This window comes from Polistes fuscatus, unplaced genomic scaffold (assembly GCF_010416935.1).
Source record: "Polistes fuscatus isolate 324 unplaced genomic scaffold, CU_Pfus_HIC Scaffold5, whole genome shotgun sequence".
In the NCBI taxonomy this organism is placed as follows: Eukaryota; Metazoa; Arthropoda; class Insecta; order Hymenoptera; family Vespidae; genus Polistes; species Polistes fuscatus.
This window is the reverse complement of record NW_025113129.1, coordinates 8,677,216-8,694,996: the sequence shown is the minus strand read 5'-3', so window position 1 is coordinate 8,694,996 and position 17,781 is coordinate 8,677,216. Positions and strand designations below refer to the sequence as shown.

Below are 17,781 nucleotides of genomic sequence, written 5' to 3'. Positions count from 1 at the left end.
TGGCTTGCTGGCACTAAGGTAAAATATAAATTTTAATTATTATCATGTTTCTTTTTTCTTTTCGAGATTTTCTCAATAAATATTCCTGTACATATATTTCCTTGTATATTAATTATAATTATAGCCAAAAATATGGATACCAATATTTTTAATTATCAATTAGTATTAGAAGTGTTAAAATTATTTTAAAAATTAGTGTAAAAATTCTTTTTTTAAAATTTAGTCAATTACAGGTTACAATGAAGTATTTGTACATTGTATATTGCAAAATCATTCTCTTCCTTAAAATGAGTTATAGTAACAACCATAAACAGGTTAATATAATCTTAATTATCAAAGATTTGAATGCATTATCTTGTATACATAACAATAAGGAATGGTTTGTGCATACTACCATTGATAATATAGTTATCTTTCAGATATCTATAAACATGAAGCATAGTTTTCAAGATTTGTGCTAAATATTATCAACCGATACATTTATCCTTAATGTAGTCGATGAATTAGATAACGCCATTCTAATGCTGTTTTCAAATTTTTCCTGTATAGAGGAAAATTCCATCATATTACTCGGTTTAGATTCAATCCAAAATCCATCGAACTCGTAGAAGAGATAACAATAAAACTGATGAAAAGCACGCATAGTCGGTAGTGTCTTTGATGAATTATAGATATGTGTTTTAGCAGTACCATCTTTCAATAATTTTAATGCCATACTGGTAAGGTTTATACCTACAATGGCAAATGCATAACCATAATGCGGATGAGTAGAATGAGATAAAACATGAGTCGCTGCACTGGGATATTCTTGTGCAAAATATACGAGATTCTCCAATCCCAATATTCCCATTCCACGAAAGTCTGTTTTAGGATCGTCTCCCTGAAAACCAATATTCTGCCATTGTTTAGTTACTCTAGCATCCAAAGAATCATAAGGCATAAGTAGATTCCATAATTTCAATAACAATAATTCATGTTCTGGATTATCAGCGTCGTAGGGCGTTTTTCGAAGTTCTTCACATTCCACGCATAGCTGACGATAACCCCAAATTAATTCGATGCATTTGCCAAATGATTTGGCAAAATCTGGATGCGCTGTTGGGTTAACATTTTTCGTCACCAATACTGTTCTAATTGCCTCTTCTAAAATTTCACGTTCACTTTTAATAGTTATACCACGCTGATTAGCAATGTCATTTAAATAAGTTATCAAACTCTTGATATTAGCATTCTTTGATTGATGTAGAGATTCTTCAACCGCAAGTGTTCTAGGAGCTCCAGAAGGTTGTCCATAACAAATTCTTTGAAGCTCACACATTTGTGTTGTTTGTCTTAAAAACCATTTGATAAATGGTCGAAAATACCAATATATCACTGACAATATATACTGGAGAAACATGTTTCACATAGTTTGTCAATAACATTCAAAGATAAAGTTTATATATTAATATCAATTATTTTTAAATAATTTCATAACATTCCACAAAAAATGTAAATTTGTTGTTAATCTTTTCATTCAATTTTCACTTATCAACAATAATTGATTGAATACATAACCTCTAAATTGAGCAAGTTAGTAATACAAATTACTTTTCATTCAACTATCCAACGCTTACGTATTCCCACTCTTATTAACTTGTTCATCTAGCAAACATAGGGAATACCTTACATATTTTGCGAAGAAAAGAAGTTAGCCTCCGGGGGTAACAGGGGAAAGAAGAGATATAAACGCGTGCGTTTCTTTTTTCTTCTGTTCAATATATGTATATACATATATATATATATATATATATACATATGTATATATATATGAGAAAGAGAGAAAGACTTCAAAGAGATTTCAAAAAGTGTTTATTAATTTAATTTTCTAATGATTTATATATTTCTTTTTTGGAATGTTTTTATTTTAATGTTTTTGGTATTTAATGTTTAAAATGTATCTAATTTTTTTTAGGTATTTATTATATATTTTTTTATTGAATAATATCTATAATTTATAATTGTAAAAATATTAGTATACACCAAATAATAGCGTAATTATGCACACATTAATTAGTTAAATATTAAATTAAATAATATTATAAGCATTATATGAAGTCGTGTAAAAGGGGTCAAACGCTACTCAACGAGACTCGTAATATGGTCAGAAGATTAATACGAAAATGTGACGAAGAGAAAAATAAAGAATAGTATGTACAAAAATTTATTATCAAATTTTATTGTTTATCTGCGTTTTCTACCACCTACTTTCGTATGCATATCTCTTTTACCTTTACCACCTTTTGGTTTCTTTGAACCTTTGTGTGTTTTAGTCGTTACTTTCTTCCCTTTTCTATAAAATAAATATATAATTATTCATTAAAGTCCGATATATATAGAGTAATGTTTCTAGTATACTTTAATATATCCTAAAAATAAATGTTTTTTTAAATATCTTACGCTGCAGACGATGAAGCTGAATCTGTATTTAAAATAGTACTTTTATTACTAAGAATTGTGTTTAATAAATTCTTATTTTTTTCATTTTCATCTTTTAGATTTAATGGAGTTTCTTTAGCCTTTCTCTTCAAACTTGGTAATTTTGTTAAAATTCCTTTTGCATCTTTTTCTTTTGGTAATCTATAATTATAAGAATATATTTAAATAAAATATATATATATATACAAATAAAACTTTTCCTCTAATTAAAATTTACCTTTCTTGAAATTTCCCTAGAGATGCCGTTGATTTATGAGCTACCGTTACCGCTGTAGAAAGCTGGCTTGGCTTGGGAAAATGTTCTACAGTAGGGAGACCTACTCGTGGTAGTTTAATGTTTTTGGATTTAGCTATATTACGCAATCGTTGCAATTCATTTTTAGATTGCCTTTCACGTTTACTAGTACTCATAGCAGTAAATGGATCTTCCTTTGGATTATTATCTTTTCCCACTTCGACCACCCATTCTTTTTGTTCCATTGCTTTAGATCGTAGATAACCATACCGTGGCATCCATTTCTACAAAAGTTATTATTAATACTACAATATTTAATTGAAATATAATAGAATTAAAAATATGCACACAAAAAAAATAGAGAAAATAAGCTGATTTAATAAATGAAGACGCAATCTCAGTGTTATTTCTGCGATAAATTTCTTCTAATTTAAAATATTGTAGAACAATACAAGAAACATACCTGTAATTCTTCATCCCATTTCAATTTTGTCCTATTCTTTTTGTTGGTTCTTATTCCCTTTTCTTTAGCAAATTGTTGCCATTTTGTTAAAGGTTTAGGTTTTGGGATTACACGAGTTCTTGGAAGTATATATTGAGGCGCTGGCAATTGGGCAACTATTGCCTCTTCTACACGTTCAGTAGGAAGGCTCCATATATTATTAATTAAAAGTTGAACATTATCTCTTGTTAACTGCTGTAAATAAATGTTTGGATTCGACCTATAACATTTGAAAAAAATATATTATAGGTTATGTAAATTATTGCAGACCATACACATACAAAAGTTACATATTTTATTAAAGATATATCAACATATAAATACCAAAAATATAAAAAGATACATAAGTAAATAAATTAAAAATTAGGATTATATATATTTATTTTAACCTAATTACCTTAATTCTTTGATATCTAAACCATTAGGATCGGATAAGAGGAGTGTTCCCAAATCGATTTCTGGTTCAATATTTTTATGAACTTTAGTTGATTTTTTTTTAGAATCCAATTGCGCATCTTCACTTTCTAATATTGAATTAACAACGTCCATAGCAATAAATAATTTCTTTCTATAACTCAAATATTGATTGCTACGACTTTCAACAACGTGTTCACAAGAAGGATTCTCTTACCAACTTACTAACCGAACAATCGTCACTTGACTCGCTTTGAATCTGCATTACCGACCAATATACATATATATATAGATATATAACAATAATAATAATTTAAATAAAAAAGTGTACTATTAAATACCATATATTTTTGCATTTAATTAATAAAAACATAGGTTGTTTCTTGTTAATCTCTTCCTAATTAAAAAAGAAGAAAAATTAGAGTCTAGCATCGTCTGCCACGTGACAATGGCTATTTACTTATGTATCTTACTCCTGTTATCATAATCGGTTTCAATCGAAACAACAACAGTGTAAATTGTGAATAAGGGTTTCGTTTGTCCTGGACCGACCGACAACGACTCTTCAATAGGGCATATATACAATCAATCGGTCCTATCTCCTAAATTGAAATTAACTTCTCCTAATTTGGTGGACTCTAATACTTTAATTATTTATTTGAAATTCCATTATTTAGGTTGAAAAGTTTCGCAACTGGCGTGGGGTACAATTAGGAAAAGCAAGCAGGATAGCAGAACAAGATCTCTGTTTATTTGTTAGACATCAACGAGATGCTTCTTGAAAGTCTATCAGACTGCTAGCCCATCGTGGCGTAAATTATCTTTTATGGACTGTCCATAGGTTCTTCGATCAAACTAATTTGAGGTTATGTATGTGGCATGTTGTGCGAGCAATGCGATTTTAATGTAGCATTTTAATATTGAAGTAATTATTTAATATACATTATATACATTTTGAATGTATACTAGTACGTATATAGTCAGTGTATTAGTACGTATATTAGTACGTATATTAGTACGTATTCATACGTCTTCTCTTATATACAAAAAAAATTTGTTAAAAAAATAAAAAATAAAAATTCAATTTTGTGTAATAAAGACAACGATGAGAATGACAGGTTCATTTTGTGTTCTTTGTAGTACAAATATTGATGCGTCTTCCTGCGTAAATATTTTTACGCCTCTTCTATACGATAATGAGTTACTAGTAAATTTTATAATACGCGAATTCAAACATATGTCATCTAATCTACATAGTCCGTACATCTGTTTTCGTTGTTATAAATTATTTCAAATGTTAGAACGAGCACAATGGATCATTAATAATGTTCGTTGTGAAATTTTAAAATCTCAGCAACGTATATTACCGAAGAATACAGATTATCTTGTAGACAATACTCAAATTTTTGAAGTTATTCAAACTAAACGGGATTTGGATCAGACAACAAATGGACCAAAACATATCACAGATCTAAGTTATTTGAATTATTTGAATATTAATCCAAACCTTATGGCTTCTCATAACATTAAAAATATTGAACTAATTGATTCGAGAGATATTTTTAAAGAAGAAACAGATATTGATAATAAAGTTTCAGAAAGCGTATACAATATTATTAAAAATAATAGCTATTGTAATATAGATTTTAAGAATAATGATAATGTAAATAAAGATACGAAGATTGAAATATATAATAAAAAACGAGATTTGATTATGCAAATTTTAGAAAATGATTTTCGCAAATATATGTTAAATGATATAGAACGAGATATCACAGAACAAGAAATTTCTGATAAACAGTGTAAGTTCTGTACTGAATCATTTAAGACTAATGAGGAATTAAATGTACATTTATTAAAACATAATGATATACAATTATATCAGTGTTCTGCATGCAAGGAAATACTTATAAATTTTTCACTTGCAAGTATGCATGTATTAAAAGCACACAGTGAAAATCAAGATTGCGTTAATATTTTGCCAATTTCGTATAAAAATGAAATAGAACCTTCTCTTAATGATATCTCTCTTTTTCCACAAAATAATATGGGAACATTAAATGATATAAAGTCAAATATTTTTGAACATACGGAGATCGATAAAAATATATCTGAAATAAAAGATAATACAGTGTCTACTACAGGCAAGTTAAAATTAATCATTTCTCATATATATTAATAATCATTATGTAAATTGCTAAAAAAAAATTTTGATTTAGTTTTATTACTAATTAAAATATTTTATTTTTTAGAAAATAAAGAAGTTGCAGAAAGCAATGCTATTAACTCCATAGATGAAAAGAGCAAAGTAAATTCAAATTCTGTTTCTTGGAAATCGAGAGGAATATTAAATTACAGTTTAAAACCATTTAAACATACATGCTCTAAGTGTAATAAAAAGTGGAAAACATCTACGGAATTAAAGATACATATGAAATCTCATTCAAATATAAGACCATATATGTGTGAAATATGTGGTCAGGCTTACAAATATAAACAAGCTTTAAATATACATATTGATATGCATAATGGAATAAGCCCATTTCAATGTTCTTATTGTAACAAATGTTTTACACAAAAAGGTGCATTAGTGAGACATCTACCAATGCATACAGGAGAAACACCATATCAATGTGAATTATGTGGCAAAAGATTTATACATCATTCATCATACAACATGCATATATTGTCTCATACTGGAAAAAAATCTTATCAATGTCATGTAAGTGATCATTTATATTAATCATGTATGTATACAGTTATACAAAAGTAAATTTAATACGTTCTTTTAAGATATGCGATGCATCATTGCTTTCTACATCACATTTAAAAAGACACATGCGAGTACATACAGGTGAAAAACCATATAGCTGCATCGTATGTGGAAAACGTTTCGCGCAACGATACAATTTACAATCTCATCAAAAAATACATAGCATATCAGAAACAACGACAAATGATACTGAAGATTTACTAAACTTGTAAGCTGAAAATTTGAAAAGTATCCTTTAAATCTCTTATGTACGTGTTTATATATAAATAAATATTAAATATTATTTTTCATTTTGTATATTTATTTACAGGTGTAATCAGTGTAACTCATTATGTCAGGAAGGACACAAATGTAATGAGCAAACAAAAAACCAATGCAATTCAGATAAAAATATTACAACTACGGAAAAAGTAACTAATTATAATTGCAGTCTATAATCCTTGGTATAAATTAAACCTTATAAATTAAATAATAAATATGAATTAAAGAATATTAATTCTGATAATGATATAACTTTGGTAGAAATTAATCAATCAAAGTTAAATGTCAATAGTAATGAAACAAAATTTGTATTATTACAAGATTCCTCTGCATAAACTCATTGTAAATAAAAATAAACATAAACAGCTCATAGTCCAAAAAAAAAAATATGTATATTATATTTTTATTTTATATATTTTTTATATATGCATGTATCTCGTAATTTATAAAAATATATCTTACTGCTTGAAATCATGTTTTCAATATTAAATTTATTTATGTATTTTTTTAAATTAAGAGATATATATATTAATGTATTATGTGATTGCTAAGTACAAATATACAATTTTCTGATGTAAAATTTCTTGTTTATTTAATTTAATTCTTTTAGTTCTTAGTAGTAATAATATTAAATGAAAATAATTTTGATAAAAAAGCTATAATTATAATAATTATTATATAGTTTTAATGTATAAATAAATGAATAAAACTGAATTGTAATATTCCCCTTTTTAATCGTAAATAAAATACATATTAGTGTCCTTTTCATCATATTGTTATGCTATCTGTTTCTAATTTCTTATTTTGTCTTATTTTGGGAATGGATAAAGATCTGTAAAGTCAATCATGAAAAATAAAAATTACGAAAGTTAAAAAAGAAACGAATTTAAGATTAATATTAATTATAATCGATGCTTTAAGACATTAGTAAAAATATAATATGAAGCATTTGTGTCATACTCTTTCATTTTATCAATAACATATTGAATACGATCAGGAATAGCCACTCGTAGAAGATATTTAATTTCTGGTATATGTTCCAGACTTCGGAATAATTGCTTTATGCATGTTTTTTCAATAAAATTCATCAAAATATTAAATGCTTTAGTATAATTGTCTGTTAATAACTGAAATATATGATAGACGAGTTAATATAATTAATTCAATACTGGTGTATACTGTATAGGATGAATTTATAATATTTTACCACAAGAGAAAAAAATCCTGGATTTTTTTCATGATGTTCTAAATATATCTTCCTTGTTCTTAAAACAAGTTCAACGTACATACGTTTCAAGTTTTCTGACTTTTCATCGTCATCATCTTCATATTGCTACACGTACAAACAAAGACTATTATTTGCAAATGAAAGTAGATAGATTGATGAATACTTCTTTCCATATTATTATCACAATTAATAAATTATTTAAAAAAAGAGTAGAATTACTAAAGCTAGCAATGTTTCTTCACTAGAACTAGTATCATTGATATCATCATCAGCAGAAATCTCATGTTCTATCTTATCATTTATTTTGTACTGATACGAAGTTCTTTTGATTTTTCTACGCTTATATTTTATATTGTGTATAATTATATTTGATTCCTCATCTAATAAGACCTATAAGTAACCATATTGAGTGTAATATACATATACATATATATATAAGTAAGTGTACATAAGTGTAAGTGAGTGTAAATAAATATTTATCTCTCTATCTATATATCTAAATATATATATTTCAGTATATATTTAAAAATATACATACGTATATTTTACCTTTAAATCACTGAATTGTTGCTTATTATCAGTAAACAAATATGAATCTTGAACTACTGTAATTTTTGGTAACATAGTTTTACTTTCATATATTATATCAGTTGCTGTTGCTCCAGTACCTTGAGGTCTAACGAACATACTATATCCAGGTAATTCTAAACTATTCATTATCTATGTGATATGTATATTAATAATATAGGCATATTCAAAGTAACATCTAATTATATGCAATATAGTTTTATATACTCATATATATAATTCATTTTTCTTTTACCTGCTCTATAATACTTAAAATAAAGTTCAATATACTGCTTTTGGATTCTTTCTTAATATGCGTATGTTTGCCTATGTTGATAGCGAGCAAATCTCCTACACTATCTTGAATCCAAGAATAAATATCAAATTTATCCTCTATCCAACTTCGATGTTGAGAAATATCATTTGTAATTACCAAGATAGGCCTGACATTTAAATAGCGGTTACATATTTGCATAGTTGTTTGTAAGTCCGCTTGAGTTATGCCAATTTTTTGTTCCATTATTAATGAAGCTATTTCATTCATATCTATGTAAAAATTATAATAAAGATCTATTCTTTATCAAGTGATAATGAAAAATAAAAAAACAGAAGTAATCAAATGTAAAATATATTTTATGACTAACGAAATCCATAACTGTATCCTAACAATTCTTGGATTCCTAAAAAGTTACCACAACAAGCTATTTCGTTAAAATCTTCTCGTTTAACGAAAATAAATGTTTTTTCTTCATTTTCACGAATTTCTAATTGCTTCGTAGTATACCATTTGCAGTATTTAACCTGACAGAAATATAAAGATGCATTATAAAACAATATATTGCTTTATGCTAATATAAAATTATTTTACATGCATATGTGTGATTAATGAAATGAAATATAATGAATTTTACTTTATTAGGAATTGTATACGATATATGTAAAGCTAATTCTCTTTTTTTTACTGCAGATGGACCAGTCAATATTAATAATGGTGGCCTGATTTTATCATATGCGATAACATGTGTATCTATTTTAGGTGTACTCAAATGTTCTAATAAAGTCAATTTACTGATATTACGTGCAGTTATCAAATTTAATGACGGGGCAAATAAGGTCGCTGCAGATATCTAAACAAAATAAAAAATGATTGATTATATTTAATAATGAAATATATTTGTATCTTTTTGTGTACCTTTTCCATAATGGATACTTCGATACCATCAATGAACATAACACTTGGGACAGAAAATAAAATTACATCTCTATAATTGGGCCACTTTATGCATGCATTTCCTCTAAGATCTATTTCATATATCGATCCTTTTAAATTTGATACTTCTAAAAGATCTACAATTTTATTATACTTTAAATCTATGAATCTTAAACTGCATGCATCCTACACAAATAATATTTAAATAATTACTCATACGTATAATAAAAGATGACTATTAAGAGAGAGAGAGAAAATGTTTACTTTGAAAAAATCTAAGCTAGATAATTTATTATATCCCAATATAATAGTTTTCAAATTGATTAAACTTTTCATACCGCTATCCGATTCATTACATTTATATGATGTTATGCAATTTCCTTCTAAATTTAATTCCTTAATGTTTAAATTATCTAAATTTTCAATATATTCGATTGAATTGTAAGATAAATTCAAATATTGTAAATATCTGAGAGGAATGATAACAATAATAATTATATTACATATTAAAAATGGTAAAGAGACATACTATTTTATTTATATTATATACTAACTTTAAATTGTGCAATCCAAAAATAACTTCAATTTCATTATGAGATAAATCTAATCTAACAATACTCCAAAAACTACTCAGATCGCACATTTGAGTTATATGATTATGAGATAAATTTACATAAGTTAAGTACCAAGGTGGTGTAAAATTTAATATATCTATGAGTTTATTATATGACGCATTTAAATACATTAAATAAGGAATTCCACCCAGTGGCATTAAATTTGTAAGCTTGTTATGCGCCAAATCAATGTATTGTAGATAACGATGATAATATAAAACAGTAATATCTGAAAGTGACTAAAAAAGATATTGGTTAAATAAATGCATTATAATGTATTCATACAACTTATTTTAATGTTATAATTATTACCATTTTTCTCATGATACATTTTGCCAAAATATAAAGTCCAGATTCTGGTGACTTAGTTAAAAATGAAGATCCAAGTCCTATTAATCGATCAGTAAAAATACCATTGTTTTCCAAATCATCAAATGAAACATCTTCTATAGATCTCAAATTGACAATAGGTGATTCTTCATCTTCCCATAACTGTATATCTAAAGTATATCCACCCCAATTACTTCTAGTAATGTTTTTCTTTTTTATGAATAATTCGAAATATTGTGAATTATCCATTATGAATTATATTTTTCACTTAATCATAGAGATATAATATTTTTTATTTAAATCACATATGTTTATAAAATATATAATTGTTATTTATAGTTACTGATTAACAAATATAGAAATTTTTGTTTTCAATCAATGTTATAAATCAAATGAATATCACATTGTATACAGCTTCAAGTCTGTTAATAAGTTTATGTAACATAAAACAATATACATACCATTTGTATAATTGTTATTTATAATAAATTTTTTACTTAATTAGTAGCTAAGTTTTCCAGAGCTGATCCTGTTAAACGATATGCATGCCATCCTGTTTCTTCTGTCAAATTAATAGCACCCAAACTCTTATAAAACTCTTGTGCTGGATTCCACTTCAGCACTGAGAAATCTAACCGACAGCAACCACTATCTATGGCTTTCTTCAATAATAAAATTTTATAAAAAATTTTCATTGTAGTTATATATAAATATTTGTTTAAGGAAAATAATATAATTACTCTAATATATATAAGGTGTCCTATATATACTCTATATGAATCTATTTAATTACACATACTTTTGCAATAGTCTTAAAAAGTTTAGTTCCAACATGTTTTTTTCGTTGATTAGATGTAACATAAAGATCTTCCAAATACATAGCTCTTCCATTCCATGTTGAATAAGTATAATATGCTAATGCATAGCCTATTATTTGTTGATCTATTGTTGCTACATAGCAAAAAAATAGAGGATTCTTCGTATCAAATCCATCTTGTTCTAAAACTAAAAATGAATAATTTATTTATACATATATATAATAAAAAAAGCATGCATGTTATATAATTATTAATTTTACTTTTATAATCGATCTTTGGTTCATTAGGCATATTCTCATAATCAGCTAGCTCCTGCAGTATACAAAAATAATTATATTATCATAGTGAATTTAAGAAATAACATAAAAGTAATATATAAATATTTGTTTAAGGAAAATAATACAATTACTCTAATATATACAAGGTGTATGTATATAATATTTTCCATTTTAATTACCTGGATTAAATTTCTTATAGTTAAGCAATCTTCACGTTTAGCTTCACGTATCTTTATCATATCCATATTTAATCTATAGAATAAGATCTTATATATATTTCTAAACTATAAAGTGAAAAACAGAATAATGAATTCTATTAAATCTTTAAAAAGAACAAATTAAAGAAAGTGACTGCTAATTATTACTTCTTTAAACGTTTGCTTCTATAATTACAAATTAGTGTTTTAAATATTTGCAACTGTACTCAAGTATAATATCTATTACATTAAGTAGTCATACTGATAAGCAAGTTTATACTACAATATATGATATGTATATTTAGTTAATTTATATCCTATTTTATAAGCTATGCATTCCATCGCAAATAATATCTAGCTGATGGGTTTTCCAAATATGTAAGCTTAATTATTGTGGTAACTAAACTATTTTTTTATTTTTAATAAACATATTATCAAATATATACATAATTTTTTATAATATTTATACATAAATAAGTATTTATTTATTTTTAATTATTTTAATTATATATAATTTATTTTTTTAATTTAATATTTTTTCTCGCAAATTTATATAATAGTTCTTGTATATATCGATTATATTAATTATTTTCTCTATGCATATACCACTAATTAAAATTTTACCAAACTGCATAACTATCTAATAATATAAGAGGCATGGCAAGGGCAATGTTGCACTAGTAGTTCATATTTTGCCTGTAACTATCGCTGAAGTCGAACGTGTTTCAAGCACAAGTTAACCAACAATCTTAATTGTTATTAATTATGATAAAACTTATTGCACATATGCTTTTTGGTACGAAAAATAAAAATGTAAGATTAATAATATTTTAAACCAAAATTATGGCTACACTCATGAAGCCTATATAGTCCTATAGCTTCGTGGCTGCACTTATGAATATCCTATAAGAAATAAGCTTACGGATTTTTTTATCAATCGTGAACCAATTAGCGTAGAGAACTTGGCGATGGAATTGGAATAAATGTAAATCTGCCACAATTGTTTATACGATAGCACCATCTGGTGGATGCAAGCAATACAGATATATGTCGACATTCCATTGTTAATGGTAGTCTTACGAATGCTTTGTGCAAGTTTGGTGCTGTAAAAAACTTTACATTGGTTAGGTACGTTTAAAACTGTTGCTCGCGAGCTACCGTGAAATAAACATAATAAAAGAGCAAAGAATACATCGATAATGTCAGAAATTGATGCAAAAGTTAATATGTCGCTCGGTAAGTGGCTAGAGTCCCGAAAATCTACAGATTTTGCTGATATTCCTGAGTGAGCCTATGGCTGCATTCTTTCCTTTGCACTACACAAAATGGCGGTGAAATTTCTCGGACGTAATAACTACGTAATGTTTCTTTCCATCCCTTTCGAATCGAGCGCTAAGTTGAATAATAATAATAATAATAATAAAAAAAATATATACGATCCTACGAGAACAAAACAATTTCTGAGCGAACACGAAGCCGATCGATTCTTTTCGCATTAAATGATATGACTTATAATTATTTAATCCTATACTGGGGAAACATTGCGCAACAGAAAGGTGTGAGATAGAGTGAAATCAGATCATTTTTGATCTTGACTGGGCAATTCACCGAGAATGCACGAATGACTCAGCCTCTATAAAAAGAAATTTTTTATCGTGTTTACGTAATAAAATAATAAAAATATTCTATTTTCGTGGATATTCTATATCTGCTATTATTTTGAATTATCACTTCTAACCACACAGGAGCATAGTTTAACTATCGACGCACAAGATATCAAATATGGTCATTTTCTGCGAAGTACACACGGAGGTGTACTAAAAAAAAAACATAAACCCTCAGCTATTCGGTGAATATTAATTGCAATGATTTAACAAAGACAAAGAATCTTTCCATCAACGAATTATCAACAATATCGAAATTAACGCAAAATTGGAAGACTGTAACAAGATATTTTTATCTCTGCAATATCAATCTAATTTTGATTGACGCGTTATGCACGATTGAAGTGGCGCAGAATTCATCATTGAAATATTATATTAACTTCTTTGCAATCTCTTGCGACCAGAAGAAAGAAGATATTACGAATTCCATATTTTTTGAGTATCCAAATAACACGAAATTTTACAATATATATATATGTATATATATATATGTTTATATATGTATATATATAATATATATGTGTATAATACAACCAACAGGGTCTCTATAAAGGATATGATATATTTTGAATTAAAAAAAATAATATAAAAATTAAATAAATAAACAGAAAAGGGGTTTCGTCAACTTTGCTTGTAAAAAAAATACAATATTTGTAGAGAGAGTGGTTGTACTACATAGTTATTAATAACTGATATGAATATCCGAGCATTTTGTTATATTATCATTTAGTAATATTATTCCATATAAAAAGTGTCTGTGTTCTTTAATATCATATATAATAATATGGGCAATGAATAAAATTCAAATCTACATACCAAAATTTTATAAGTTTCTTAACAAGAGTGTATCTTGGTGTAAGGATAATTTATCATATAAAAAGAAGTGTCAAACGTTGTCCAGTTCCCGAGATAGATGAAGAGAAAAAGAGAAATTGCAATAGAAAAGTGAAACAGAAACCACAGTATACAAACTATGAATTTAAAACTATGCATTATTGAGATGTTTAAATAGCCTTCACATAAAGCTGATAAATCTCTGGAACAAAAGTAAGAACGAAATATTATGCAACGGAATCCTCAGTGTTTATTGCAAATATATAAACAATTTAAAAGATCGGAAACGAATCAATGGGCGGAATCATTCTTCCTGGGAGACAAATAGACCATCACGCGTCTTGAAAATTATTTGAAGTTATATATTATGGAATGAATCAATTGGAAGTAAACTAATATAAATGATTTACGAAGAAATGACTACATTGAAAAGTTCAATATTGGGAACAATATTATAAATCGAAATTAAATTATGAATAATGTATATAAATCTCGAAAGAAAGATAATACCAATAGATAAAGAAAGAAAGAAGGATAGAAAGATAAAAAGAAGAGATTATTTGGATCGCTAGAACTTCCCATCATATACTGGACATGGATCACATTTATTATCGTGGCTGTATTATTTTAAAAGAGATGAAAAAAGTTGTACTACTAGTTTCTTCATTTTTATTTTTAGATATGCAAAGTGATATATCTTAAACAAATTTTTATTAACAATTTTTCTCTTTTTTTTAATTTATCTATTTTTAATAATTCAAATCTATGAATAGATTAATGATGAAAAATTAGAGTTATACTGAATATGTGAGAAATAGATTTTTCAAAACTTGTAGTCATAATTAGAAGCTTGTAGTCACAATTATAAATAAATACTAAGGAAGTAAACATTCTTACAAAAAAGGAAAGAAATAGCTCGTTATCTCACATCATTCTTTAGGAATTTTTAACTGGAATTTTAACTGGAATTTTACCTGGAATTTTAACTGGAAATTTTTGTCTAGTTAAAAATAAAAATAAAAAAAAATTTTAATCCTGCAGCTGGAATTGTATGCTCACTAAAACTTGTGAATTTTCTTCCTTTTAAGATGAGATCATAAAGATGGAGAAAAAGGAAAAAAAGAAAAAGGCTAATACAACTAATGGAAAGGGTGGTCCTAAACGTAATCGAGGGAATAATGCACGTGGACGAAATGGACTTAGAGGTCGAGGCGCAAGAACTAATAAGCGTAATATTGGCACATTGAAGAAAGAGCAAAAATGGCAACGTGGCCAAAATGCTAATATCCGTGGTAGTTTTACTAAAAAACGTTTCATCAAAAATGGTGGAGTTGCTTCACAAAGTCTACTAGCATTAAATCAAAAAGCTAATGTAAGAGGAAATGTAAATGTACGACGTGGTCGTGGAAATCGTTATGGTTTAACACGTAGTCGAAGTAGAACAAATTTGACTATTACAAAAGCTGGATTTTTTACTGCTAATAAAGCAACGCTGAAAAGAACAAATAGTGTGGGTAGTGTCAGAGATCCAACTTCTGTTCACAATCGATTAGGATATCAAAGTCCAGCACAAATTGCATATCGAAATCATGTTAAAAGAGCTAAGCAACTTCTCCTCCAAAGGCAAAATCAACGACTTAACTTTCAAAATCAATTTAGAGTGAGTTATTGTATTAAGTATTCTATTCATTTATTTCACACAAAATGGTTTTATTTCAAATGTTACTATTTTAAAAAAAAATATCTTATTAGATGTTGCAAGCAGGAAAATCACCACTTTCGCTACAGCAAAGACCATTAGAACGGCGTCAACAAATTTTAACTTCTCAAAGAAGATTTACGACTGGTGGTTTACGTTCTGATCAAATTGCACGTGCTCAAAGAAGATCTCAATATGAACAGAAACTTATGAGGATGAAGTAAGAAAATATTATATTTCATTAATATTTATTCATTTGTTATATTTATATAAATTGTTATATTTAATCAATAAATTCCATTATTCTAAATTAATAGAATGTATGTTTATATTACAGTTCTGCACGAATCACGCCCTCTAATGTGAATTTCATGTGCACGTTAGGTAATGATTATACACCAAATACACATGAACATTCCATAAGCCTTGCACAGAACAGAAATGAAAGAAATATGAGTGGTCTTCAGCAACTATTGAGAGGGCGTTCACCAATTACACAAACGATACAAAATTTAAACATGGTATAAAAAAATAACACTCTTAAAATTAATAGAATTAAGAATTTATAAAACTTTTAAACTATTTCAATTATTTGTATATTTATTTTAGATTGGACGATCTCCTGTATTTGGTCGACAGCGCTCACGGTCAAGATCACGTTCTCGTTCACGCACACGTAACGTTCCTATGTCTGATTCAGGAGCCGATTTAGATGATCGTACTTTTAGTAAAATTATGTATAGTATATCGGCAAGTCTTGGCGTCACAGGGCGAACCCTTAATGATAGATTTAGTTTTTAAATGCCATAAAACAGATTCATCTTACATTCAGAATGAAAGACTGGCAAATTCAGTGCACATGAGTTATAACATTTTCAGTTTTAATTATTAATGGGGAGATGTGCTGTTTTTTGCAACTTAGAAGTATAAACATCATTCTAATATTGAATAAATATCTATAACATCGATATCAGATCGATTTAGAATTATTCAAATTAACTTTATTACATTTAGTTTTATTTTACTCCGATAACATATCTTTTATTATGCTTTTTGATATAAAAAAAATGATAGCATTTGTTATAAAAAAAATTGTTACTGTAATATATTTAAGCATAATTTCCCCTATATATATATATATATATATGTACATATATATTATATATATTATATTATATATGCATATATATTAAATATATTATATTATATATGCATATATAATTATAATATATATGTATATATACAAAAAATATTTGATAAATTACAAAGTTTGACTTTTTTCTTCTACAAAAACATAAGATAGATAATTTGCCTTTTATTATATAACAGTGATGTGTATTCTTATAGGTACATATTTACATTATTTTGCAAATTAATTTTTTTCTTTCGCAAATACTTAATAAGTTATAAATGTATCTGCTTTTTTTTTTATTTATACAATCTATTTTCTATATCAGAAACAAACAAGTTGAATAAGAATTTTGTTATTAGTTTGATTAATAATTGACTAAATAAAATAAACACGTTAAATACTCTATTTAATAGTGGTTTATACACACAATTCTAAAAATAATTCCTTAAATGTTGACATTAGTTTTTCTGTTACTACTATACTACGTACGAAAATAAGATATGCATAAATAACAGAGACAGTTCGATGAATGTCCAAAAAAATAGAT

The 17,781-nt window shown here is 26.7% G+C and overlaps 5 protein-coding genes across 9 annotated transcripts; 2 read left to right on the top strand and 3 right to left on the bottom strand.

Annotated features, from left to right (window-relative positions):
• Positions 1–215: 215 nt before the first annotated feature.
• LOC122522164 (ELMO domain-containing protein 2) lies at positions 216–1,780 on the bottom strand. Its single transcript, XM_043642987.1, has one exon. The coding sequence runs from the start codon at positions 1,397–1,399 to the stop codon at positions 458–460; it is 942 nt and encodes a 313-aa protein (XP_043498922.1). The 5' UTR covers positions 1,400–1,780; the 3' UTR covers positions 216–457.
• Positions 1,781–2,189: 409 nt separating this feature from the next.
• LOC122522163 (ribosome biogenesis regulatory protein homolog) lies at positions 2,190–3,869 on the bottom strand. The gene is made up of 5 exons (XM_043642986.1): positions 3,613–3,869; positions 3,177–3,435; positions 2,696–2,997; positions 2,440–2,619; positions 2,190–2,332 (listed from the first exon to the last, which is right to left on the bottom strand). Exons 1-5 carry the CDS (start codon positions 3,762–3,764, stop codon positions 2,224–2,226), a joined length of 1,002 nt encoding a protein of 333 aa, XP_043498921.1. The 5' UTR covers positions 3,765–3,869; the 3' UTR covers positions 2,190–2,223.
• Positions 3,870–3,969: 100 nt separating this feature from the next.
• On the top strand, positions 3,970–7,050 carry LOC122522121 (zinc finger protein 561-like). The gene is made up of 4 exons (XM_043642931.1): positions 3,970–5,773; positions 5,882–6,351; positions 6,423–6,610; positions 6,713–7,050. The coding sequence occupies exons 1-4, from the start codon at positions 4,735–4,737 to the stop codon at positions 6,837–6,839; spliced, it is 1,824 nt and encodes a 607-aa protein (XP_043498866.1). The 5' UTR covers positions 3,970–4,734; the 3' UTR covers positions 6,840–7,050.
• Positions 7,051–7,380: 330 nt separating this feature from the next.
• On the bottom strand, positions 7,381–12,962 carry LOC122522120. The gene is made up of 17 exons (XM_043642930.1): positions 12,828–12,962; positions 11,888–11,992; positions 11,691–11,742; positions 11,412–11,617; positions 11,113–11,274; positions 10,595–10,864; positions 10,223–10,521; positions 9,933–10,137; positions 9,651–9,854; positions 9,370–9,585; positions 9,103–9,259; positions 8,715–9,004; positions 8,441–8,611; positions 8,111–8,281; positions 7,871–7,996; positions 7,624–7,790; positions 7,381–7,495 (listed from the first exon to the last, which is right to left on the bottom strand). Exons 1-17 carry the CDS (start codon positions 12,960–12,962, stop codon positions 7,432–7,434), a joined length of 3,000 nt encoding a protein of 999 aa, XP_043498865.1. The 3' UTR covers positions 7,381–7,431.
• LOC122522161 lies at positions 12,957–17,070 on the top strand. Of its 5 annotated transcripts, none has more exons than XM_043642981.1 (5): positions 12,957–13,033; positions 15,492–16,063; positions 16,156–16,322; positions 16,440–16,623; positions 16,712–17,070. In XM_043642981.1, the coding sequence occupies exons 2-5, from the start codon at positions 15,506–15,508 to the stop codon at positions 16,901–16,903; spliced, it is 1,101 nt and encodes a 366-aa protein (XP_043498916.1). In that variant the 5' UTR covers positions 12,957–13,033; positions 15,492–15,505; the 3' UTR covers positions 16,904–17,070. The 5 variants fall into 5 exon arrangements, with proteins under 5 accessions (XP_043498916.1, XP_043498915.1, XP_043498920.1 ...); XM_043642980.1 differs by having other exon boundaries at positions 12,963–13,141; XM_043642985.1 differs by lacking the exon at positions 12,957–13,033 and adding an exon at positions 13,148–13,754.
• Positions 17,071–17,781: the final 711 nt, after the last annotated feature.